Source organism: Centruroides vittatus, unplaced genomic scaffold (genome assembly GCF_030686945.1).
Source record: "Centruroides vittatus isolate TY-2023 unplaced genomic scaffold, ASM3068694v2 contig_882, whole genome shotgun sequence".
NCBI classification, from domain to species: domain Eukaryota; kingdom Metazoa; phylum Arthropoda; class Arachnida; order Scorpiones; family Buthidae; genus Centruroides; species Centruroides vittatus.
Window position 1 is genome coordinate 1,171,294 of NW_027122574.1, and position 22,625 is coordinate 1,193,918.

Here is a 22,625-nt window from a genome sequence, read left to right on the forward strand (position 1 = left end):
ACTACGGGAGGGCGCTGCTGTTTGTAGGCATTTAGGAACGACCAACGAGATAGAATAACATAGGGTACGTTCGTAAAGTCAAACGCGTTAGTAACGAATCGTTCGAATAGTAGTAGTGTCGCTCAGTGCGCATGCTCTGCGGTGACGACGTTTCGAAGCTCACGAAGGAAAGAGTTTACTTCGTTAAGAAAATGGCGCCCGACGATATCGATGTTTCTAGATATACTCGAGTGTTTAAATTGTGAATTAAAAGGTGAAATGATTGAAATAACTGTCCACCCAAAGCAATCTAAGAAAAATATTTCGGGTTAGGTTGCACTAGCAACATTCATATCTTCGATTTTAGAAACAGCCATTTAGTTATAAACGAATCGTTCGAAAAGTCTAACGAAATAAGAATAACGATGACGTCATTCTCGTTTAACTCGTTCGACTTTACGAACGTACCCACAGTGCGCTAAACCGGTTACTACAGCTGAGGCGAATTGAAGTGCGGCAGCCATGACAGTTGAAGTGGATTCCATCTATTGACTAAACTTAAGTTAATGATAACTGAAGATATTTTGCAATTTAGATAAAATCGATGAAGTTTTTTTTTACATACACAATGTATCAAAATAAAATTATGATAATATAATATATTGTGTAAAATTTATTTCATAAAATTACAATTTTTTAAGCAAAATTTTCTGGATTTTTAGAAAAATGAAAAATTATAATAATTTTATTAAATAAAAATTAATTTTAATATACACATATCGACATTACATATTAAGCATATAGTTTTACAGTGCAATGCAAAATATATTACACATACCGTATATCATATTTAAAAAATAATGCTGTATCACTGTCCTTTAAATACTGTGTAATCATTTTTGTCTTTATTGTGCACCTCTGATCTTAATACTTTCCATTTGACAAACAGTTTATATGAATTATAAAAAATTCACTCCAAAACATGTTGATTTGCCATTCTATATTTTTTAAAATCAATTAATAGACCAATTATTGGAATCTTCCTTCTTCCTTTAAGTGGACAGTTTTTACAATCATTCAGTTTACTGAAATAATTGATTCCTTTATTAATATGATTGAAGAGCAATACAGAAAATTACCTTTGTCAATTGGATAGACGAAGATCAATTTAAGAAATGTGGAGTACCCAATGAAAGTGAGCTTTTTTAGCAAAAAATATTACAAAATCCCCAATTCAAAGAACTTGCGACTTTTGCCCTCAATTGCCTAATAACACCCATTAGAAATGCTACGGTAGAGAGAGTGTTTTCACTTTTAACTCATTTTAAGAATAAGGCAAGGAATGGAATGCAACTTTCTCTTCTAGATGCAATTATTAGGATTAGGTCACAACTTTTGTCCTCAAATATATGTTGCAAAGAATTTGTCCCTTCACATAAAATATTAGAGTATTTTACTTCTGAGAAACTGTATTCCTCTGAATCAATTTCTTCCCATAATCATGAAGATATGCTTTTTGGAAAAGAAGCATTGACATAATAAAATAGCATTCAAATATAATTAAAGTATAATGTATATAAAATATATAATAAATTTTGGCTTTTTTTAAATCTTAGTTGGCTCTTTATAAAAATTTAAATCTGGCTACCCTGCTTTGGAGATGGCAAACAATACGTGTGATCACGAGAGACTGATACTTCATATTCTATCTTTGCAATTTTTCTTTACAGGCTTCTCAAATAGGGCCTTCAGATGTTCGTTAAGCCATTTCTTAAAACAGGATTCATCAGTGAATGGAAACCTGACAAATTAGTAGTTTTATTTTAAATTTCACTTTCACAAGAATGAAATCCAATTTAGGCCTACTTATCACTGATATTAAAACCACTCTAAAATTCATAATTTGACATGTATAACGTTTCTATCCAAAGTATTTCTAATTATTTAAATTTTTATACACTAGACAGCATTTTAAAATAAGTTCGACTCTTTTTGTTTACTTTCATTAAATTAATCTTTAAATATTTTATTAGACATATAGTGTGAGCAAAATTAATAGTTATAACTTACCTGTGAAATGAAATTCCTGAATCTTTCTTGTAACTGTTGGCACAATTGATAGCGGCACAAAAATTTGGCATAATTCTTTCTTACGGTACGCTTCGCTATCAATCAACAAGATGGAACCCACCAAAACTGTCACGATGTCTTCTCTTCAATCAGCTTCAAAAAGTGGTGCTGTAATCACTGTTACTGGCACTCTATGTTATTCTATCTCATTGGGAATGACGGTGAAAGAAAGAAAGATGGCGGCACCCATACTATCGATAGTATTGTAATGAAGGAATCTACGATTTTAATATATGTTTTTAGAGAAAAAAGAAGGGTCCCAATTGTAAAATTTAACCATAAAATGGATTATCTTGGTGACAGAGCATTCAAAGTAGTCACAAAAAAAAAAAAAAAAAAAAAAAAAAAATAGAATGCCAGCTACCATTTGAAAAAATTCAACATCACCTCGTGCACTATCTTGCACTTCCACTTCTAAATTTTAATTCATAAAACCACATAATAAACCCCGAAACAAAACTATCTGAGCCATGAAGGACGCCATATTGCTTTCCACCGTAAACGACGACTACGAGTGGCAGTTTTTGCCGTCTGACCGCGCACTCTGGTCAGAATATAGGAATTCGTTCTGCAGAAATTTTTAAGTAAATGCTGCTCGTGCGGAGTTATATGGAGGAATAAAAGAACGCACCCTTAATTATGAACCTAGATAGAAAAATTAGATTTAGACCAATTTTCGGAGGAAGATTTGCTATCGCCGCCCAAGATTCTCCGGTCAAATTAGTATTCTAATAATATAATTATCGTTGACAATTGCCCGAAGTAACAGAAAAAAACTATGATGTTAAAAATCAGGTTTATTCTTAGAAGTCTGAATCAAAATAGAACACTAATGCAAATACCAAAATAAATCGTTATCGGTAGTTAAATACTTTACAATGTACAAAACGAGTTTGAATCGCAGATTAGAAATAATCGAATGCCGAAATATGTTTTTATATTGGTTACAAAATAGTAAATGTTTTTGTCTTTATATAAACGGAGTTTTAGGTAGTGTTTGGCGTATTGTAAACTGGCGAGAATCCCACGACCCGATCATTTCTAATCCACCACTCAAACTGCATTAAAATAAATATCGGTTACAAAAATACAGCTTACTTTATTTTATGGACACCCGAAACCACGCGCCATGAATCTTTTAATGGTGGTTTCGACGATTTAGAGTTGAAATAAGATTTTAGGTTCTAGATTTTAAAATTCAAATAAAAGAAATACAAGTTTTCAAATCCTAACACTCAACTAGAAAACTTCATTTCTAGGGAACGAGGAGGAGATAAGTTACAGTTTAAATACCAAAACTCACATGAGGAAAAAAATATGGTTGGCGGAACGCGAATATTCCGCAAAAAAATCTCCTTGGGAGACAGGTAAAAATGCGAGTCGAGACCCTTCGGAAATCAGGAATCCATTCCCGTGTCCAGTCCGAGCGTCTGCTTCATCACCTCGTAGGTGGAGAAGGACACGGCTACCATGGGGACTGCCCGCAGGTAATTGATGCTCATTCCTCGGTAGAGTCCCTTGACGATTCCATGCTCATGAAAGATCAGCAAGAGAGTTGAGAAGAGTCCCTTACTGAAAAAAAAAAATTATGCAATAAATTAACTCTTTGTGCAGACCTCTGAAATTGAAGATAACATTTTTTACAAAGGAGCTCATTTAAAATGCACATTTTGCAATATTAAGTCATCTTTTAGACTCCTGGAGATAAAAAATTAAGTCAAATTTGTCTCATAAAATAAGTCTTAAATATACCAGTGTAAATAAAGAATATTGTCAATGGTGTAAATTTACCAGCGTATGATGAATCTGTAAAATATGGTCTAGTAATCAGATAATTATATGTCTTAAATATCTTTTACTCCATACAAACTGAAAATAAATTGCAAAATGATTTAAAGTTTAGTGAAATGGCTCTGTCTCTAACTGTGGAAAATTATAATTGAATTGTAATTTACCTTTAGATAGATATCTAAATGAAAAAGAACAATGTTTAAATTGTTGCCAAGTCAAATATTTGACCTGAGATTTGGGTTTACTAATTTCATATATTTCGGTGAAATTTGGTTTTAATATAATTGTTTTGTTATCGTCTGTCTAGCTAAAATAATACTTAAGTGGTGTAAGCAATTTAAGAGTATCTTTCAAGCTTTTAAACAAAGCTTATTCTGAAGTAAGAAATTATAAATAAATAAAAATGTAAAAATAAAAGTTCTGATGGTTTTTTTTTCTAAGTTTGATGATTGCCTGGCTAACTTATCAAAACATACATATTGTGTGTCAAAAATACCAACATGATCTTTGCTTTAAAAAGTAAATAGTGCTGCATGGTGCTGTAGCAGATCAAATTGGAGCATTTACTGAAATTTGAGGCAAATTCAAATGCCTTCAATGGATTGAAATTTCCTTTTGTATGTACCACTACATGACACAAAACATTGCTGATGAAGCCAAACGGTTGAAATTTTATAATTGTCCTTCATTGTGATGTTGAAAAAAGTATCAAAAAGCAACAAAGAAGTAACTTTTGATGACATGAAATATAAATTATTTCTTACAAACAAATACACAAAAACTAACATTAAACTAACATCTTTTGGAAAAATGAAAATTCTGACAGTTTGAATGAAATAACTGTTCAAATGACAGTCAAAATTTTATATTCTCAAATTAAAACTTATTAACTGTTTTCAAGTAATGAATAACAAGTAAATGATGAGTATTAATCAAATACAGCAGGATTTACTTATTTTAATCACTTTGGAACTCATAAAAACCAATAACATTAATTAAACAGGGTAAATAAATGATAACTGGTGAAAATTCTGCCATTCAAAATGATATATCTTTGTTTAATTTTTTTAACATAACTTGAAGATTTATTAGTTATAATAAATAATTAATAATCATCAAATTATTATTGTAATTAACTAATGCAATTCCTAAATTATTACTTGAAGCTATAATGTTGTAAATGCCATTTTTCTCTAATTACATCTTATTGAAGAATCGAATTCTAAATTTAATGTTTGCTGCTGCTGCTGCTGCTGCTGCTGCAAAATAAAAAAATAATGTGGTGATAGCGGTGGCTGTATTTTAAAGTTGAATTTATGTGAAGTCTTATGTACACTTCATTTAGATTTGTCTATTATTGGCAGTGAATTATCATAATTTTTAACTTGAAAATTAAATTACAGTTGCATTCTAAAACAAATATTAAATAATTACCTGAATTTATGAGTTTCTGGAAACATCATGCTTAACTGCATTCTTCTTCTCGCCACATCCATTGGATATCTGATAAATCATCATCAAATCTTTTATCTTTAATATGTGAAGACACTCAACAAGTGTGGTAAATCACTTACGATACGCTCTGGGCAATGGCTCCTGCCAGTCCTCCACACAGCAGTTTGGCAGGAATGATCAGCACAAGACCTGAACTGGAATGGTGACTTTTGCCAAGGGAGGACGGAAAGTATTCCAGGCAGAGAGATTTCAGTCTTTCAAACACGTAGAATGAGAGTCCTAAAAGTAATTAAAAATGAATTATATTTTTAACTACAGATATATGAATGATTAAATATACAATACAAAAAAAATTATTATTTAAATAATACAATAACTAATAACAATACAATAACAATAATAATACAATAAGAAAGGAAGAAAAACAAAGGGAAGGGAAGAGGGAAAAGCAAGTCATAATTAGTTGTTTGTACGTGGTCCAAAGATGGCCGGAATCGACACAAGAAGAAGAATACAATAACTCACTCAAGCTTATATTCATAGAAAAAGAATTTTTCAACAAAAACAAAATATTTTGATTTTGCATATTAATGTAATGTATACTAGGAATAACATATTTTTATACATATCAAATTAGTATTATATAAATAACTATGTTGAAGACTTTCAATGTTCCTTTCTTAAAATATTTTTATTTCAATAATAAATTCTCTTCATTATTTACAAGGCAAATGTCTACAAAATGTGCTTAATAAATACAATTATTTGTAATAAATTATTAAAAAAAAAAAAAGTCGAAGGAAGCACATTAATATATGTACAGTAGAGCGTCGATAAGTGGAACGTCTGTAGGTGGAATGGCTGGAAAGTGGAACGATTTTCAGTCGGACTGTGTCGAATGTTTTTGATACTAAATTTACTTCTAAAGTATAATTTTCATGTTTTTTATATTCTTTAATATATTTATTTTGTTTGTACAAAATGCAGAAATAATTTTTAACGATACAATAGCCTCGATGATTATTATAAAAATTTTCGTTAGGCTTAAAATCGACGAAAATTCAACACGAAGCGACACGCAACGGAGAAAAATTCAACACGAAGCGATACGCAACGGAGAAAAATTTGAACATCGGACAGGTTAATGTATTTTTTCGTACAAAGTCGGAAACTGGAACAAATCATTAACTGGAAGGACCCCAGTCCCCAATTGGTTCCAATTTTCGATGCTCTACTGTACTAATGTGTTCCCTTTTGGTTTTTTATAGCTGGCTTATATTGACACATATTATGATGGGTCCAGCTCAAAATCCCAACAGGTCAAAATCCTAGAGAATAAAGGTTTAACTCAAAAAATGTTTAATGGTCAATTTAATAGTCTGTTTTCTGTGTCAAATAAAGTTGGCTTTACAATAATTGATTATATAGTATTATGTATTAATGTATTATCTAATATAATATTCTATGAATTTATATATATATATATAATCAAGATGGGTTGATGATGATGATAATAAGTGCAGAGCCCAAACGGTTAGGAGTTAAAAGTTGAAATTTGGTACACTAAGAAGGAATTTTTCAAAATTCTCCCCTCCCACAGGGAGAGGGGAAAGGATTAAGGCTTATCCTAAAGAACTCAGCTTCTACTGTACTATTTTAGATACAATTTTTTGTTTTTAGCTGCATTTTAGTAGGGTACTACATGGGGATGAAAGAAGTGTATTCCTTAACAATGGAAGTGTTAAGAATGGAAATATTAAGAATGGAAGTGTTAAGAGAAAGTGACATGCAAGATTTACAGGTGCAAATGTGGTTTTTTGCATTTTTGCGGGAAATCGAGTATATTTTTAGACCCATCTAAAAATTTTCTAATTAGTCTGGAAACAGAGGGACCTAATTCTTGCATTTTGTGAAAATGGGTAAGATTGGCTATAATGTAATAATCTTCATCTTCTCTATCGTTACTTTTTGCCTGAGTGACGCCAGGCTTATCTGCTAGTATATATATAAACCTGTCTGTGAGTCATTCTATGTTCATTTTAATTTTGACTTATTAACCTTTTTCATTGTGTTTCAATTTTAATTTCTAAAATGATAAACTTCACTAAATCTAAACTTAGTACATCATATTAAAATTTAAAATACTTCAAACAAAGACCAACCTGCATAAGGTATCATTCCAATTACAGTAGGTGACAAGCCTTTATAGAGTGCACGTACTCCTCCTTCCTAAAAGTAATGAAATTTTGTTTAAATATCATAGACATATTTTCACTTATTAAATGACATCCTATTTTTTTAAGAAAAAACTTGTAAATTTTTTTATTTGGTAGACAATTTAAAATAAAATATTTATAGAATAACAGCTGCATTATAACAATTACAAAAAATATAATTATTAAATTTCTAATTAATTCAGAGGCCGATGGAAAAAATCATGTATGCTAAAGTATACAGGGAGAGTTTTTTTTTATCTTGAGACAATGAAATAACTTAACTGAATTTCATTATTTTGGGAAAAAGGTATAGACAAAAGTTGTAGGGTTTCGAAGGGCCAATCAACCTTGACCTGGTGACCTTGGATGTGACCTTGAAGATCTAGGTGAAATCCAATTAAATTATTTCATTGTCTCAAGATAAAAAACTCACCCTGTATATAGTTATATTAAATTTATTAGTATACTATAAAAAAAAAATTATCTCAAAAATCAATTTTGCAATATGCTATATTAGTCTAAATATAGTCTGTTAAATTTGGTGGTTAGTTATTTGAATTAATACTATAAATCAACTTGCTATTTGTTTTGGTTGATGAAATGTTCACTGAAGATTAAATGAGAACGATTTTCAAATAGTCTTCAAATAAGAAATCTTAATTGAAGCATTTTCCAGAAAAACATCACTCATTAACAACACAAACATTCTAAATTCCCAATTTAAAATGTTGACGAATTTTTAAAGATTTGAAATATGATTGTTTAGAAAAATATTTAAGAATTTCTTTTATTCTAAACAATCAAAATTCTAGTAAATTTACATTCAAATTAATTTAATCACTTACGGTTTTAAAAATGCACACTAATGTGTGCAAAATTCCAGAATAGATATGTTCTCCAGTGACTTGAAATGCCAGTCTTGCACGGACCATGTCCAATGGATATGTACAAATTACTGCAGTAACACCTGCAACGGGACCAATAACACTTATAAATTAAAAATAATTAATTTACTTGTTAAAAAATAACATTTATGTTAAATTTTTATCTAAGTTTAAAAAAATATATATGTTTGAGTTTAAAAATGTATGTAAAGTTTAGTCAAAGAAGTATAAAAATTTAAACTAAGTATAAATTTATACTAAAAAAACCATAAAGCAGACAATACTTTTAAATAGCTTTAACTTACCTGCCATAGATCCAGCAACAAATTTGCTTAAATGAGATTTTTTTCCAATATGGTTCTTTAATGTCTGAATAAATACACATACATTTGTACAATATACACAATATTTCAAAGCCACTATCCATTTTGGGGGTGGACAATGAAAAAAATGATCAACTTTCTCCATAAATTTAATTATGAAAAATGATGATAAAAAATTTAAAGATTACATGGATAAGATGTAAACATAACTGAATCATTTCAAAAACAGTAAATATGTGTGCAATTTATCTGTCTTTGCTTTGAGTAGATAACTGAAAGAATAAATTTTTATAAATTGTTTAATTACAGATGGCATTTTAAAATTTTTAGTAATAATTATTAATTTGAAATTTATATACAGTATACATAAACTAGTCCAAAAGATACCAACGACATTAATGTTTGTATTACAACTGAATAATGAAATATATAAATCTTACTCAGATATCATTCAATTTGAAGCCATTTGTATCTTCAGTATGTTTGCCTTCACCTTCAATCCTGATCTTATCTAAAAGCTTAACATCTTACTTCAGAAGAACATCATAATCTCTGCACTCAAAGCTAGAACTAATTTAAAATCAGACACAAAAAACCTTACACACATTGTTTCTAGCAATTAAACTAATAAGCACAAACATTTTCGGCCATTTTGCCAGTGCACCCGAAGAAGGCATTTCAAAACGGTCGAAAACGTTTGTGCTTATTAGTTTAATTGCTAGAAACAACGTGTGTAAGGTTTTTTGTGTCTTTGATTTTATCATCATAATCTCTCTAGCTTATCCAAAATTTCTGGCTCAGTATGGTATATGCTGTTCTTGAGAAGTCTTCATGAAAAAAAGTCAAGAATTCAATGCTGATAATTTGCAGATCAGTCAATACCCTTCTCCCATGGTGCTTTCTATAATCCAAAATCGTTGGAGTTGATGGCAAACACATTAAACACATTACAATAAAAATGACATCAGGTGCTGATTCAAGTTATATTTGAGCAAGATTTGCATATCATTCAGTTATAATAAAGCATTAATGCAATAAGTACCTTTTAGACCACCCTGTATATAAATAAGTGCAAATTTTTAAATATTACAATGTCTTTTTATTTCAATTTATTGTCATCCATCAATCTTTTTTAAAATTGTATAAAATTATGTATATAAATTGCAAATAAACAATCCAATTTACATCAAAATGCAAATATAATTATGAAAAATTTATTTTTTATGATTACAAGATTTACATAATAATAAGATTAAAGCTACTTTTAATGGAACAAAATATCAAACGAAAAACAAGAAAAATGTTCAAATACTTTTGAGCTTAATCTGATGTCGTCCTGGCTTACAAGTTTATTAATTGGCGGCTATGTATATTAAACAAATTACAACATTTTTTAAATTTATTTATATACTTTTCAAATTTTCAATTTTAAACTGTTTCTAAGTTGCTTCATTAATGTAATGTTGACATTTTGTTGCTATGGGAGCAGAATGTTCTTTTAAATTCAATGCATGAGGGGTAAAATTAAGACAATAAGCAATAATGACAGACTCAACCAATCATCACTGATGACTGTGACTGTCAGAGGAAATGATTGGTGAAATCAATCATTGTCACTGATTGTTATCTTAATTTTGCTATTCATGTACACTAGTCTTTAGAATTTCTAATGATGAGTAGTTAAGTTTAAAAGTATTTCAGCATTTTCCTTTCCTTTTGTTTTTGATTTTTTGCTCCATTAAAACAGTTTCATTTTAACCTTACATAGTTATATAATAATGTGAAATAGTCAGAAACATTTTTTCTCAAATGGATTGTCCATTTAATAAATTGATTAAAAAATAATAATAATATTCACATTTAAATTAACTTAAATAATAAAGTTATTAAGATATTAAGATACCAGTAAGCAAGTTTCTGGTGTATTATTTTTAGAAGCCATAGATTTCTTTACTTTTAAAAGAATCTACTTAATGACAAAGTAATCTGCAATTTATGGCTTTGTAGATTATATAAAAATAATTAGCTTATTCCTGTTTGACTTTTATTTAAATAACATAATTTTTAGGATACATTGAATGCCTTTCAAAATTAAAGGTAAATTTGCCAAGAGATTACAACATACTTGTTTATTCCAAATGTTTTGCTTTTACACTGCAATTACCATTTTGGAAAAGTGGAAAAAACCTATACTATAAATACTTATTTCATAGTAAAAATGATGGACAACCTGACAATACATTAGAAAATAATAATAATAAAAAGTAAATTCTATTAACAGATGAAATAATTTCTCAGGAAAATGGAAATAAAGTAAAATTAATAGATTTTTGAGAAATTCATAATTTAATTTAATCTAAAGTAATTTTAGGGATGCTATATAAATTTGTCGACGACTATTAATTAATTAATTGGACATTTCAATCTGTACACAATAAGAATTGTACATTAACAAACTGGAGATATTTTCTTTTGATCTATCAGATTTCTATTCGCTGTATTTTGTTAAATATCAATTTTATTATGGTTGCATAATGGCCCAAGGCAAAAAATATGAAAATAAAATTAAACTGTCAAAGTATCAGGGACCTAAGGAACCTCATGAGCACATGCAACCTGTAGGCTACAGATTGCTCATGACTGACATAAATGGACTATGGCTAAGAAATTAATCCGTGACATCAAAGTTATTAAATCAAAATCTTCTAAATACTTCTATTTTTTGAATGTTTTTAAGTATGTGCTGAACAGAAAGTGCATCAATAAATAAACCAGATTAAAAACCAATTTTTAAAATTACAACTGTCAATAAAATTTAATAAATAACATTTTTGTAAGAACTTGCCTTTTTATAGATTTCAAAAGAAAGAAATTGCACTGCTCCATATGGAAATATGCGAACCATCTGTGCTCCATTTCCTTTGTAGAGTCCCAATAGTCCTTCTTTTTTTACGATGTTTTTCAAACCAGAAAAAACACCTGAAAATTATGCAAATAAATAAAATTCCAATATGATTTAAAATGTCATCATGTCATTTACTTACCAAAATGTTTGTAATGATTGTTGTGTGCCTGAAGCAGGATTTTAATTCTGTCTAAAGGCGCTACTGCTGTTTTTGCACACATTCCTGCCATACCTACAACATATACATTATATATAAAACAATAAAATCTGAAACTAATAAATTTATATATTACGTAAATACAGTAATACCCCGAGTTACATAACATGCAACTTACGTAAATTCGCAGTTTCATAAAATGTAAATCTCAAAAATTGGAGAAAAATCTGAACAGAGTAACCTGTAATTTTACAACGAATTATTCTATTTCAAACATTCATTCATTCACTCTCTCTTTCTCTCTCTCTCCCTTTGTTTCTTTTGCACTGTATTGATTTATTGCTTTATTGCTCTGTTAATCCTTTACTTTTCAATCTAATTGTAAGTACGTATGCAAGCTTACCGGGCACTCTTTCTTGTAAACAATTCTTTTACACAAAAATATAATAAATACAGTATTGAGTTATTAATTATGTAGTTACATTTAAGCAATTTACAAATTCGAGTTACATAAAAGTCTACTGTCTGCATTACTTACGTAACTCAAGGTATTACTGTACAAAAACAAGAAAAAAAATTAAGTATTCAGTGTAATAAAACTATTTAATATAAATTTACTATATTTTATTATACCAAGTAGACTTGGTAATGGCAGAAGTCTATGGTATAGTGATTTCTCGTGCACCACTGAGTTATTTAGTTTTAAATATTATACATAATTCCATAGTATATAAACGCTCAAGATTTAAGTGTTTCTCATGACATGTAGCAGATAGTAACAAGCACAGCCAGTTCATGATATCATCAAGTCTATTCCCCCAAAGAAAACTATTTAAAATACTTGGTGAACAAATGAAGTGCATCATATAAATTTTATGCAATTCTTTATTATTGACTATCTGTGATTCTAAGCATCATCTTAATAAATCATCTCAAATGATTCATTAAGAGAACATAAACATCCATTTAGAAGATTAATTACAATTTCAATACAAACCCCACAGAAAAATAATAAAAGAATAAAGCATTTGTCTACAGAACATGTAAAAAAAAAGAAACAAATAAAAAATGATTATTGAATTATAAACAAGATGTAGTGTTGATAAGCAAAACTGACAAATCCAACTTTATAAAAGCTCAATATGTATATGTAATAATAAATCTATTAAAATAGTAAATGGTCACTTTTTCCCGAAATCCCGGGACAAGCAAATGGTCGATGCCATAAGACATTTCATCACCACCATGTGAATCATCTGATTATGTTTTACACTAAAAAGCTATATTTACATGTAAATCTAGTTTAGATAAACATTTAAATTTACATTGAAGTTGGAGTTGGAGTCAGTACATTTCTATCAATCCAATTCCTGATTTGGTCTGATACCTGGATGATTGAGGCCTCCAGTTTGAGTGTGGGTCAGGAGCCTCAGATATTTTTCAAGAGAAATCTGTTCAGATACATTGAGTTATAGTCTTTGCGATTTGTCATTGCCATCATAAGTCCAGCTGAACCCATAATGGGCATGAAAAGTCACATATATCACAGGCAAAGAGAGTTAATAAAAAGTCATAATCAAATATGGGCTTTCTTCAGCTATAATTCTGTGATTTTTAATTAATTAATTTAGAATATCTAAAAGACAAGAATGACCTAGAGCAGGATTTGTACTGAGCAGATACATTACCAATCTTTCTATCCAGATTAATGCTCCAATCTTTGCTTTCCGATTTATAATGTAAAACTATCATATAATAATACATCTCAACTCATTATAGCCAAAAAAATTATACTTCAATTGCCATACGTGTAGTAATATTTATTGTTTGATTAATGACTCATTTATATGATTAAAACAAACAAGCAGTTATCCAATTGCAGTAACATAGTAAATAAATAATAATCAACACTCAAATATTAAATCGATAAACTCAAATTACATCGAAATTCAATAAATGTAGAACATTAATTTGTCTAAGACCACATTTAACAGATTTTTTAACATTGAGATTTATAAAAACTGTAATAAAAATTATACAGCTTTAATACTGAAGGCTTTAGGTCTGACTACAATTTGGCAGAAAAAGTTCTCCACTTTCTGTAGTCTTTTACAACAGAATTTTCATCTTTCCATTTAATATTAATGTTTTGGAGATTATTTTTGAATGTATAATATCTAAGACAGTGCCAAATTTTGCTTGGTCTTCTTTGCTTATTTAATTGACTATAGTCTCAAATTTTAAATGCTGTTAATGAGAAAACTTCAAAATTAAATTAATACCTTTTAATGAAGAAAATCATTTTGAAGGGTTTTTTACGCTAAGTTATCCTAAAAATCCAAATCAGAATAGAAAAAAAAAACTATTAAATTGTAATGTTTTATATAATATCATTCTTGTGATATAATTAAAAGTAAATAAATAATATTTCTTTTAATATCCTCCTTTTAAATTGTATATTGCTATCAATTATTTTTAATTACATCAAGGATGATAATTTTCATCAATCCTTCCTTAATTTAAAACAAACAAAAGAAAGAAATTTCTAAGTCAAACATTAACAACAAAACTAAACAAATTTGACTTTCAACCTTAATAGTATAATTAGATTTTCTAAAAAACATATGATTTACTTATTTTTCCTGTTCTTCATATTAAAAAAAGTAATGCTTCCACAAACAAAAAGATTATTTTATCTATTGTTATTGAATGTTATTGGAGTAAATCATGAAACTACTCTTAAACATTAATTAAAATAGATGTATTGTTTCTGAAATCAGTGATTGCAAACTTTTTGAATCCAAAGAATAAATGACAATAATATACATACAATTTAAAATAAAGTAATAAAATAGATAGAAAAAAAATATTCACAAGCTATAGTTTGATTGTATGGACATTATGCATTATTCTCTAATAAGTTTTTCAACCATATACAGTAGAGCATCGATTATCCGACCGCGTTCTAGTCGGCAAATTCAAATGTCCGCTAGTGATGTGGCGCTACAATATTTGGTTATGTCTTGGCTACTTTAATATTATTTTTGTTAAATTTTTGCATGTTTTAGCTGGCAGCACTAGCCCAACCATGAAAGGGAGGCTAGTATTTAAACCAGGCCTAATACACTATACTAATAATGTATTTTTTTCATACTTTTCGGTTATCCGACTTTTCAGTTATCCAACCAACCCCAGTCCCCAATTAAGTCGGATAATCAATGCTCTACTGTATTTCCATTTTGTGGGTAATACTCACCAACATTAGAGATGAATTTGTTAAGCTATCGACATCCTGCGACAACAGAATTTAAACTATTTTAAAATTTAATTTTCTGGATTCTTTCTATGCTTACAGGAAATGAGGAATATTATGTTGTCTTTAGATCAGTGTGACAGACATAACAGAATGAAATATTCATTGCTTACAAAAAAGAATAAATGGGCTGCTATATGAGAAGCTTTTTGATCCATCAATATTTAATTTTGAAAAAGATAACACAGAAAATTAGGAATCATAAATATAAAAATGGAAAGTATTTGTGAGTTTTGTTTCTGCATTATTTTTCTCACAGATGGGAACAGAACTTTACGATTTATAATAATAATAATAATTACTTTGACATGTCAATAAGCCCTGCTTGTTTTGTGTAAGAAGTATATACTTTAATGTCAGTTTGATGTCACATCTTTAGTTTTACAATGAACAAGTTCAAGAAATGATGTCAAATTGACGTAAGTGTGCACTATCACAATCAAATAAACAAGCCTTAAGTTGTCCAGTTTGTCAATGCAATGCTGTTCATTTTGATAGTGTACATTTTTCTGCAATAGCTCAAAAAGTCAGTTTAAAACACATGTGTTCTTTTTGGTTGATAAAGATGGCATAAAGAGCACCATAAATAGTGACAGACATACCATAATTCAAAAAACTGTTCTCAAATAATTTTTGTACATTCATTTAATACATAAAATTAACTTATTTTTTTATAAAATAAAAAGACAGTCGCCTCCAAAAAATAATTTTAAAACATAAAATTAACCATATTTCATAAAGAAAATTATTAATAAATCAATATTACATTTTTTCTATTATTATTTTTTTTAATCAAATAATCAAAAACACAGTGATGAGAATTATATTAATTATTAGTTTTTATTAGAACTTAGTTGCTTGCTGTTCTCCCAATCATATGTATTTCCTTAGGAATTAGGTTGCCATTGAGAAGAAATCACAAGGAATACTTTGAATGGAAAAGCAGGTTTACTGACATAAAAAGATATGCATTTCGGGCGTCTTAGCAATTTGGTTATTCCAGCGGTCACTATAATAATCTTAGAACCAAAGAAGGGCATTAAGCCCAAAATACATATCCTTTTGTGTTAATAAACCTGCTTTTTCCATTCAAAGTGTTCCTGTGTGATTTGTTCTTAATGGCAACCTTGTATTAATTCCGAAGGAAATACATACAGTTTTTATTACTCTTTGTGGTCGTTTTATTACATTACATAATATTTATAATGTTATATTTTGATTCAATTTTATGTCATTCAAGTTTATTTTTTTATTTGAATAATTAAAAGAAAATTTAACCACATTACACAGTTGCAACTTGAATGGACATATAATGTTCTGTTTGTTTGGATTTGATAAATTTCTACACTGTCATTTATGTACACTTTGAATATGTTATCAGGAAACAAAACAGACAGACTCAGATTAACTATCAGGCAGAGCATCCAGCCAAAAAGGCCTACAGATTACATTGCTTTACGCAAGCAATCTAATTATAAATTAATACCAGGAAGTAAACTTATTAAAAATAATAATAATAAACTTTATTTTTAATACATTTATTCATTTGGAACTTTTCATTCTATAATTGATATTCTGACACCAGGAAATGTCTTTGTCGGTATTTTAGCAAATGTCAAGTGCCTTTGAGAGGTCAATGTCACTGACATGTTTGTGTTTCCCTTGCTTGTTTATGAGAGAGATTTACACAGATAACATTTTTCAAATTCTAATTTGCATCATTTTTGTTTGTTCATATCAACACACTGTGCCAAAATACTGTAAGAAACTTCCCAATAACAATTTCTTATCTGAATAAATGCATTTGCAAATATATACATCAAGATTTTAACCATTTACTTTTTTAAAATAAGAAGCTACTTATAAAATACAAAATCTGCTCTTAACTTAATCAAATTTTTAATATATACCTTAAGACAATCTTTATGCATAGAGATTATATAAATAACAATTATTAACAGAGTAAACTTTTATAGTTTGCCATTACTCTCTTTTGGAAAGGAAGTTACATTGATAAGTGTTTGTTTGTGTTTTCAAAACCTTAAAATTTATCAAAGCTAAATGATTGCCGAAATTAATCAGGCTATTTTTCTGCTGCTATTAACAATTAAATTCTAAGTAATTTGGTACTAGAGGCAATTGTTGATTAATAACATTGGGCATAGAGATGTTCATATATGCTCAACATTTATACATAAACATCCATTTGAATTCTTCAAATATTTATCTGGAAAAAAAACTAGTTTTAAAATTTAATATAAATATTAATTTTTATGTAAAAAACTACATACATTAATTTTAAAACTGTATCTAGTGTTTTTGGTAATAATGAAGAGAATGCTACAGTTCTCATACTAAAAATTTCAGGAAACTGTTTTAAGGTCAAATTCTTTTCTATTTAGGAACAGGAAAATCCTTCCCAATTTCCTAAAACACAAATGAATATAAATCTTAGCATTTCTCTGATATCTTAAATTCTTTTTTATGTTTCACTTCAGAAATTTTTACAAGTTTTATATTTCTTTTCCATATTTTAAAGAAAAAAAAGATTTTAAACAAGAAAAAATTTTATATACTAAATTTACATAAATGCCAATTTATCAAAGAGAACATTTTAATACTTTCATATGCATTTCTTAAGTTAAATTATTAAAATATTTTGTAAATAAACTGTTAAAATAAAAAAAAGTTAGCAACTTAATTAACAAAATACAAATTTTGTTCATCTCGGTAAAAATAACAGAATACTGTATTGATGTATTAAGCTACTGAACTTAAATAATTACTAAATAAAACCTTAAAAATTTATAAATGAAAAATATTTAAATTTTTTTTTGTAACTTCATTTATGATAAAACGTACTTTATTTGGCTTCTAAATAAAATCTTAGCATGTGAAAATTATACAAGTAAAAATAAATAATAATCTCTTATCAAAACTTCCTGTTAACATTGCGGCATAAAACTGTGTACTTGACCTTGATTGGTAAATGAGACTTTGAGTGCACGCAGTAATTCATCAAGCTGAAAATATATAGGACATGACTGACATGAGAAAAATGGATGCCTGCAGAAATTTCATGCACTTACCAATGTGGATAAAGGTTAAAAAAATGTAAATTTTTGATAAATAGGCACTTAAATTAGCTATTTTAGTTTGTTTCAATAAAAATCTAATATAAATATGGACGCAAATATTAAAACATAGATAAATACAAATTAAATTTGAATCTAATCTCATTACATGTACGTTTCCATGTATAATTTATATATCGAATTAAGTGAATATTTTATATTTAAAATAAATGTTATTTTATATATCATTAAAAACATACATACAGGATGATCGAAAAATCAATTAACCATGTTATATATGAAAATACAAATGATAATCTATGTTTGAAAAGTGTTTTTTCTCTAAAACACGATGTAAATATGATTAAGTATCAATATTTGAATAAGAGCAATTTATTCTTTATGGTATTTTGGATCACCATTTGTTACACTCATAAAATCTTGCATAAGTGTTTTAAATATAGGTTTTTGATTAAAATTCTGTATTGTAGCTAACCGAGATAAAAATAAACTTATCTAAACTATAATGCAGCAATAACATTCCATTTTCTATAATTACAGTATATCCTAAATTAAATTGATGTATTTATAAATGTCAAAATACGTGTAATACAAAGCCAATTAATAATAAAAACTGCCAAGTAGCAACAGAATGAATTGCTGTGGCTATTGCTAAATGCAAACTTACAATGCATATTCATCTGTATCAGTTATGAATGAAAAATAAAATACTATAATTGACCAAATAGAGAAAAAGTAAGCTTAAAAATTTGGCCTTACATTCACGTATGCTTTTAACATATGCATGTATAATAATGTATATATAAGTTTATAATTTTCATACAAATAATGAAAAATATGCTATATTTAGAGTGAACAGCATAAAATTTTTATACTTTTTACTTCAAATATGCCTTATTTTACTAAATATATCTTCATACTTTGAAATTTTATATAACCTTTGTAATCTTTAGTTTTTGTTTATAAAACAACTATTAAAGTATAAATTATGAAAGAAACTACTTTCTATTTATCATATGTAACACTATCTCATTCCAACTTCATTAATACAATAAATTTTATATTTTAAGTTAAGAGCCGTCCATAAACAACATCCACACAGGAAGGAAAGAGGAGGTTACGAAAAGTCGAACAAGGAAGAAGGGAGGGGTTAAGTGTCTATGGAAGTCCGTTTATTTCATTATATTTTATAAAAGTTTATGCACTTTATTATATTTATTCTTGTGTGCTTCATTTCTACTTATGGTATTTATCATTCATAAAGTGATAAAAGTTTTAAGGGGGTTTGGGTTTTGTCGGACATCTAAAGAGAGGAGAAGATTAAGGATACTTGTACAAACTGGGACGAGAGGGAGAGGGGGAGTGAAAATGTCAAGAAAAATACAGACGTAATTTATGGGCAGCCCCTTAATACATAATTAAAACTAGGTCAATTTAAAACTTATTTATTATTTAACGTTTGTAGAGATGAAGGTAGCATAAAAGTTTGGAATCACATGAAACATGAAGGTAGCACAAAATAAAGCCAATCAAAACATAAAATTAAATGCATGTGAACCGAGATATATGCATATACCTCAGACTGCATGCATTTGGAAGAGAAAGATTTAATATTTTTCATGTTATTAATAATTAATTAACAAAACCCACAGCTTAAAGCTTCTGACAGAATAAGGAAAGGTTTAAATATTTGATCCCACAATTTTATATGATATATTTATTTGTCATATAACTAATTTGTACAATATGTCTATAACTGTATTTACTTTATAAATTATTTGTTAAATTACAAAGTCATCAAAACTAGTATTCACATCCAAATATTTAGAATCAAAGCATTAAAATGATTAAATATTAAAGCAGTTATATGTAGATGTATTGTTAAAATAGTCATAAATGCTAAAGTGGTCATTTTAATATTAATAATTGTTATTTATTTCCAGAATATCATTATCCTAAATTGAATAATTTTATCCTTTAATCAAATGAAATTTTTTCTTATTTCAATACACACATATTTTTTGGTAGAAATTACTTTTAGATACTTTGATTATATATAGCTTTATGAATGAATCACCTAAAATTAACTTCTACTTTATTATTATTATTATTATTATTATTATGACAACACTAATTTTCTGCTACATTTATTTTTATGTAATGTTATAAATTCAATTAATTTTTCTTTCAATAGTGATGAGTAATCTTAATTATAATAAAAATTGTAATCGTCAATGAGTAAACAGAAAAAACTCATTCATTCATTTATTTAAATAATTATATTTAAAAAAATACTACGGTATTGATATATGTTATAAATGAAGATCTTTAAATTGCTATCCTTAACAATTGCCTATACTTTTAATGACAATGTAAAGAAACTTACTTCAAAGTAAATTATAGTTCAATTTAAAACAAATATATTTATTGCATTTACACAAAAACATATGATGATATAACTGACATCTTTAAGATACTTCTGGCTACTATAATTCTTAAATTTAATATTTTAATAATTTTTTATTATTAAATTATCATTAAATAAACACCAAGAACACCTATAAAATTAACTTTTAATAATTAATCATATCGGTTTTATATAATAAATGTTTATTAATGACGACAATCAAATAAATAATCTACTAACAGAATTTAGAAAATTTCAATCGGAATTGTTTTCAAATATTTTAATCGTTAATCTCGTTAAACGACCATTCGCCGGAATTTTCGTAGCAATTAGAATTATCGGCCGAATAATCTCCGTCGGAATGTTTTACGCCCTTCCGAGAGAAAGTCCGCTTCGAATCGAAGCCTTCGACCATCAGACTAATTTGGAATAAATCATTTATTTACATTTATCGGTAAAATCATTCTAAAATTCTGTTTTTAAGTTTGACAATGAATCCCATTTTGGTAGAGTTACTTTTAGATACTTTGTGTACATGTATATATGTAAGTAAATGACCTAAAAGTAACCTCTACCAATATTTACATATAAACGGCGATAAATATCCGAGAACAATCAAATTCTTCTTTAAGTTATTATCTTCAGAGTGGAGGCAACTGATAATTCAGTTTTTTATTTATCATTTTTATATAATGTAATGGATATAAAAGGAAGATTATTACTCCAAGCATCATTACATATAAACAAAAGGATCATTACATGTCAAGAAATCAATTTTAAATGACTGTTTAAGCATAAATACTTTCAAATTTGTATGTACAGTGTTTTCATTAGTAAATGAATTATTTTCTCCCCATAATTTATAGCATTAGAAAGATGGATACTTACCTCCAGCCAAGAAAGATTTGAAAATGAAGTCTGGAGTAGATCTAACTTCGATTTTCTCGGCCATGTTCCGTTCCTCAGTTTTTTGACTACTTCGGTGCCACGTAACGAAGACAGACAAACCAGTTTCGGACGATATAATTAAAGTTCAATCGGAGCAAACATCGAGCACTTCCCCATTCTCTACCAACATCTAAGCGTGCTTGCGTCATCGACTGGCGTAACATCGGTGGCAAATAATCGTAATTATCTCAAATATGACCTTTTAACCATTAATTAATCTCGATTTTGTCCCGAAATCTTTTAATTATTAATTATTTGTTATTTCTTATATTAAATTATAAGAAATATATTTCAGAGAATGATTGATGACGTCATTCGGAGGTTCGTTTCGAGTTGGAAAGTTTTTCAATGGGAAATATATTAAAATTAATTAATAAATTAGATACTTTTAAACTGTAAATAAACTTATTGTTTTGGTTTTCTTTGTATTATTAAATTAGGAAATTATAACATTAATTGTAAGACTGATAAAAGGTAATACCTCATTTCAGAAAGTATGCCGCCATCCTGACTCCTCTTTAATATATTAAGTGGACTCTTGTCACTTCGTTAGCGTTAACTAAGGCCTTTTGGCTAAGATCAAAGGCGAAGTTGTGTATACACAGCGAATGGCCTGCTCTTTGCCTTTGGTCAAAGCTAGAAGGTCATAGGCCTCTGCCTAGCTTGGACTTAGGGCCAAGCTGTTATGGCTATTTTTGGGCTATGCCCGCTGTCACTACGGCATCTAGTACTGGGGGGTTGTTTGCTGATGTCGGTCCTCTGCGTGATGGCGGTCCACAGATCCAAAACCTGGCTAGCTCGGTGGAGGATCCTCAAACTTTAATACATCAATATCACCAGCTTTGACGTCCTGGCATAAGTTCTCTAGTGCAGTGGTTCACAAAATGTGGTCCGTGGGCCAGACTAGTCATTTCTCCAAAATGCAACTCTGCTTCTTAATTAATTAATTAACCAGAGGAAAGAACAGTTTCACACATCACATTACATTACATTAACGGAAAGACAAAATGTTATGCAAAACA

At 28.4% G+C, this 22,625-nt stretch overlaps 1 protein-coding gene across 1 annotated transcript; it reads right to left on the reverse strand.

The window, feature by feature from the left end:
• Window positions 1-2,886: 2,886 nt before the first annotated feature.
• Window positions 2,887-21,771, reverse strand: LOC136983430 (solute carrier family 25 member 16-like). The gene is made up of 9 exons (XM_067280167.1): window positions 21,544-21,771; window positions 11,823-11,915; window positions 11,624-11,757; window positions 8,761-8,824; window positions 8,417-8,538; window positions 7,518-7,584; window positions 5,475-5,634; window positions 5,335-5,403; window positions 2,887-3,681 (listed from the first exon to the last, which is right to left on the reverse strand). The coding sequence occupies exons 1-9, from the start codon at window positions 21,605-21,607 to the stop codon at window positions 3,507-3,509; spliced, it is 948 nt and encodes a 315-aa protein (XP_067136268.1). The 5' UTR covers window positions 21,608-21,771; the 3' UTR covers window positions 2,887-3,506.
• Between the last annotated feature and the right edge of the window lie 854 nt (window positions 21,772-22,625).

Coding starts and splice junctions, on each gene's coding strand:
- LOC136983430 (XM_067280167.1), bottom strand. CDS start 21,607: ATGGCCGAGAAAATCGAAGTTAGATCTACTCCAGACTTCATTTTCAAA. Junction 8,539..8,760: donor TGTTGCTGGATCTATGGCAG/GTAAGTTAAAGC, acceptor GTCCCGTTGCAG/GTGTTACTGCAGTAATTTGT. Junction 7,585..8,416: donor TAGTGTGCATTTTTAAAACC/GTAAGTGATTAA, acceptor CATTACTTTTAG/GAAGGAGGAGTACGTGCACT.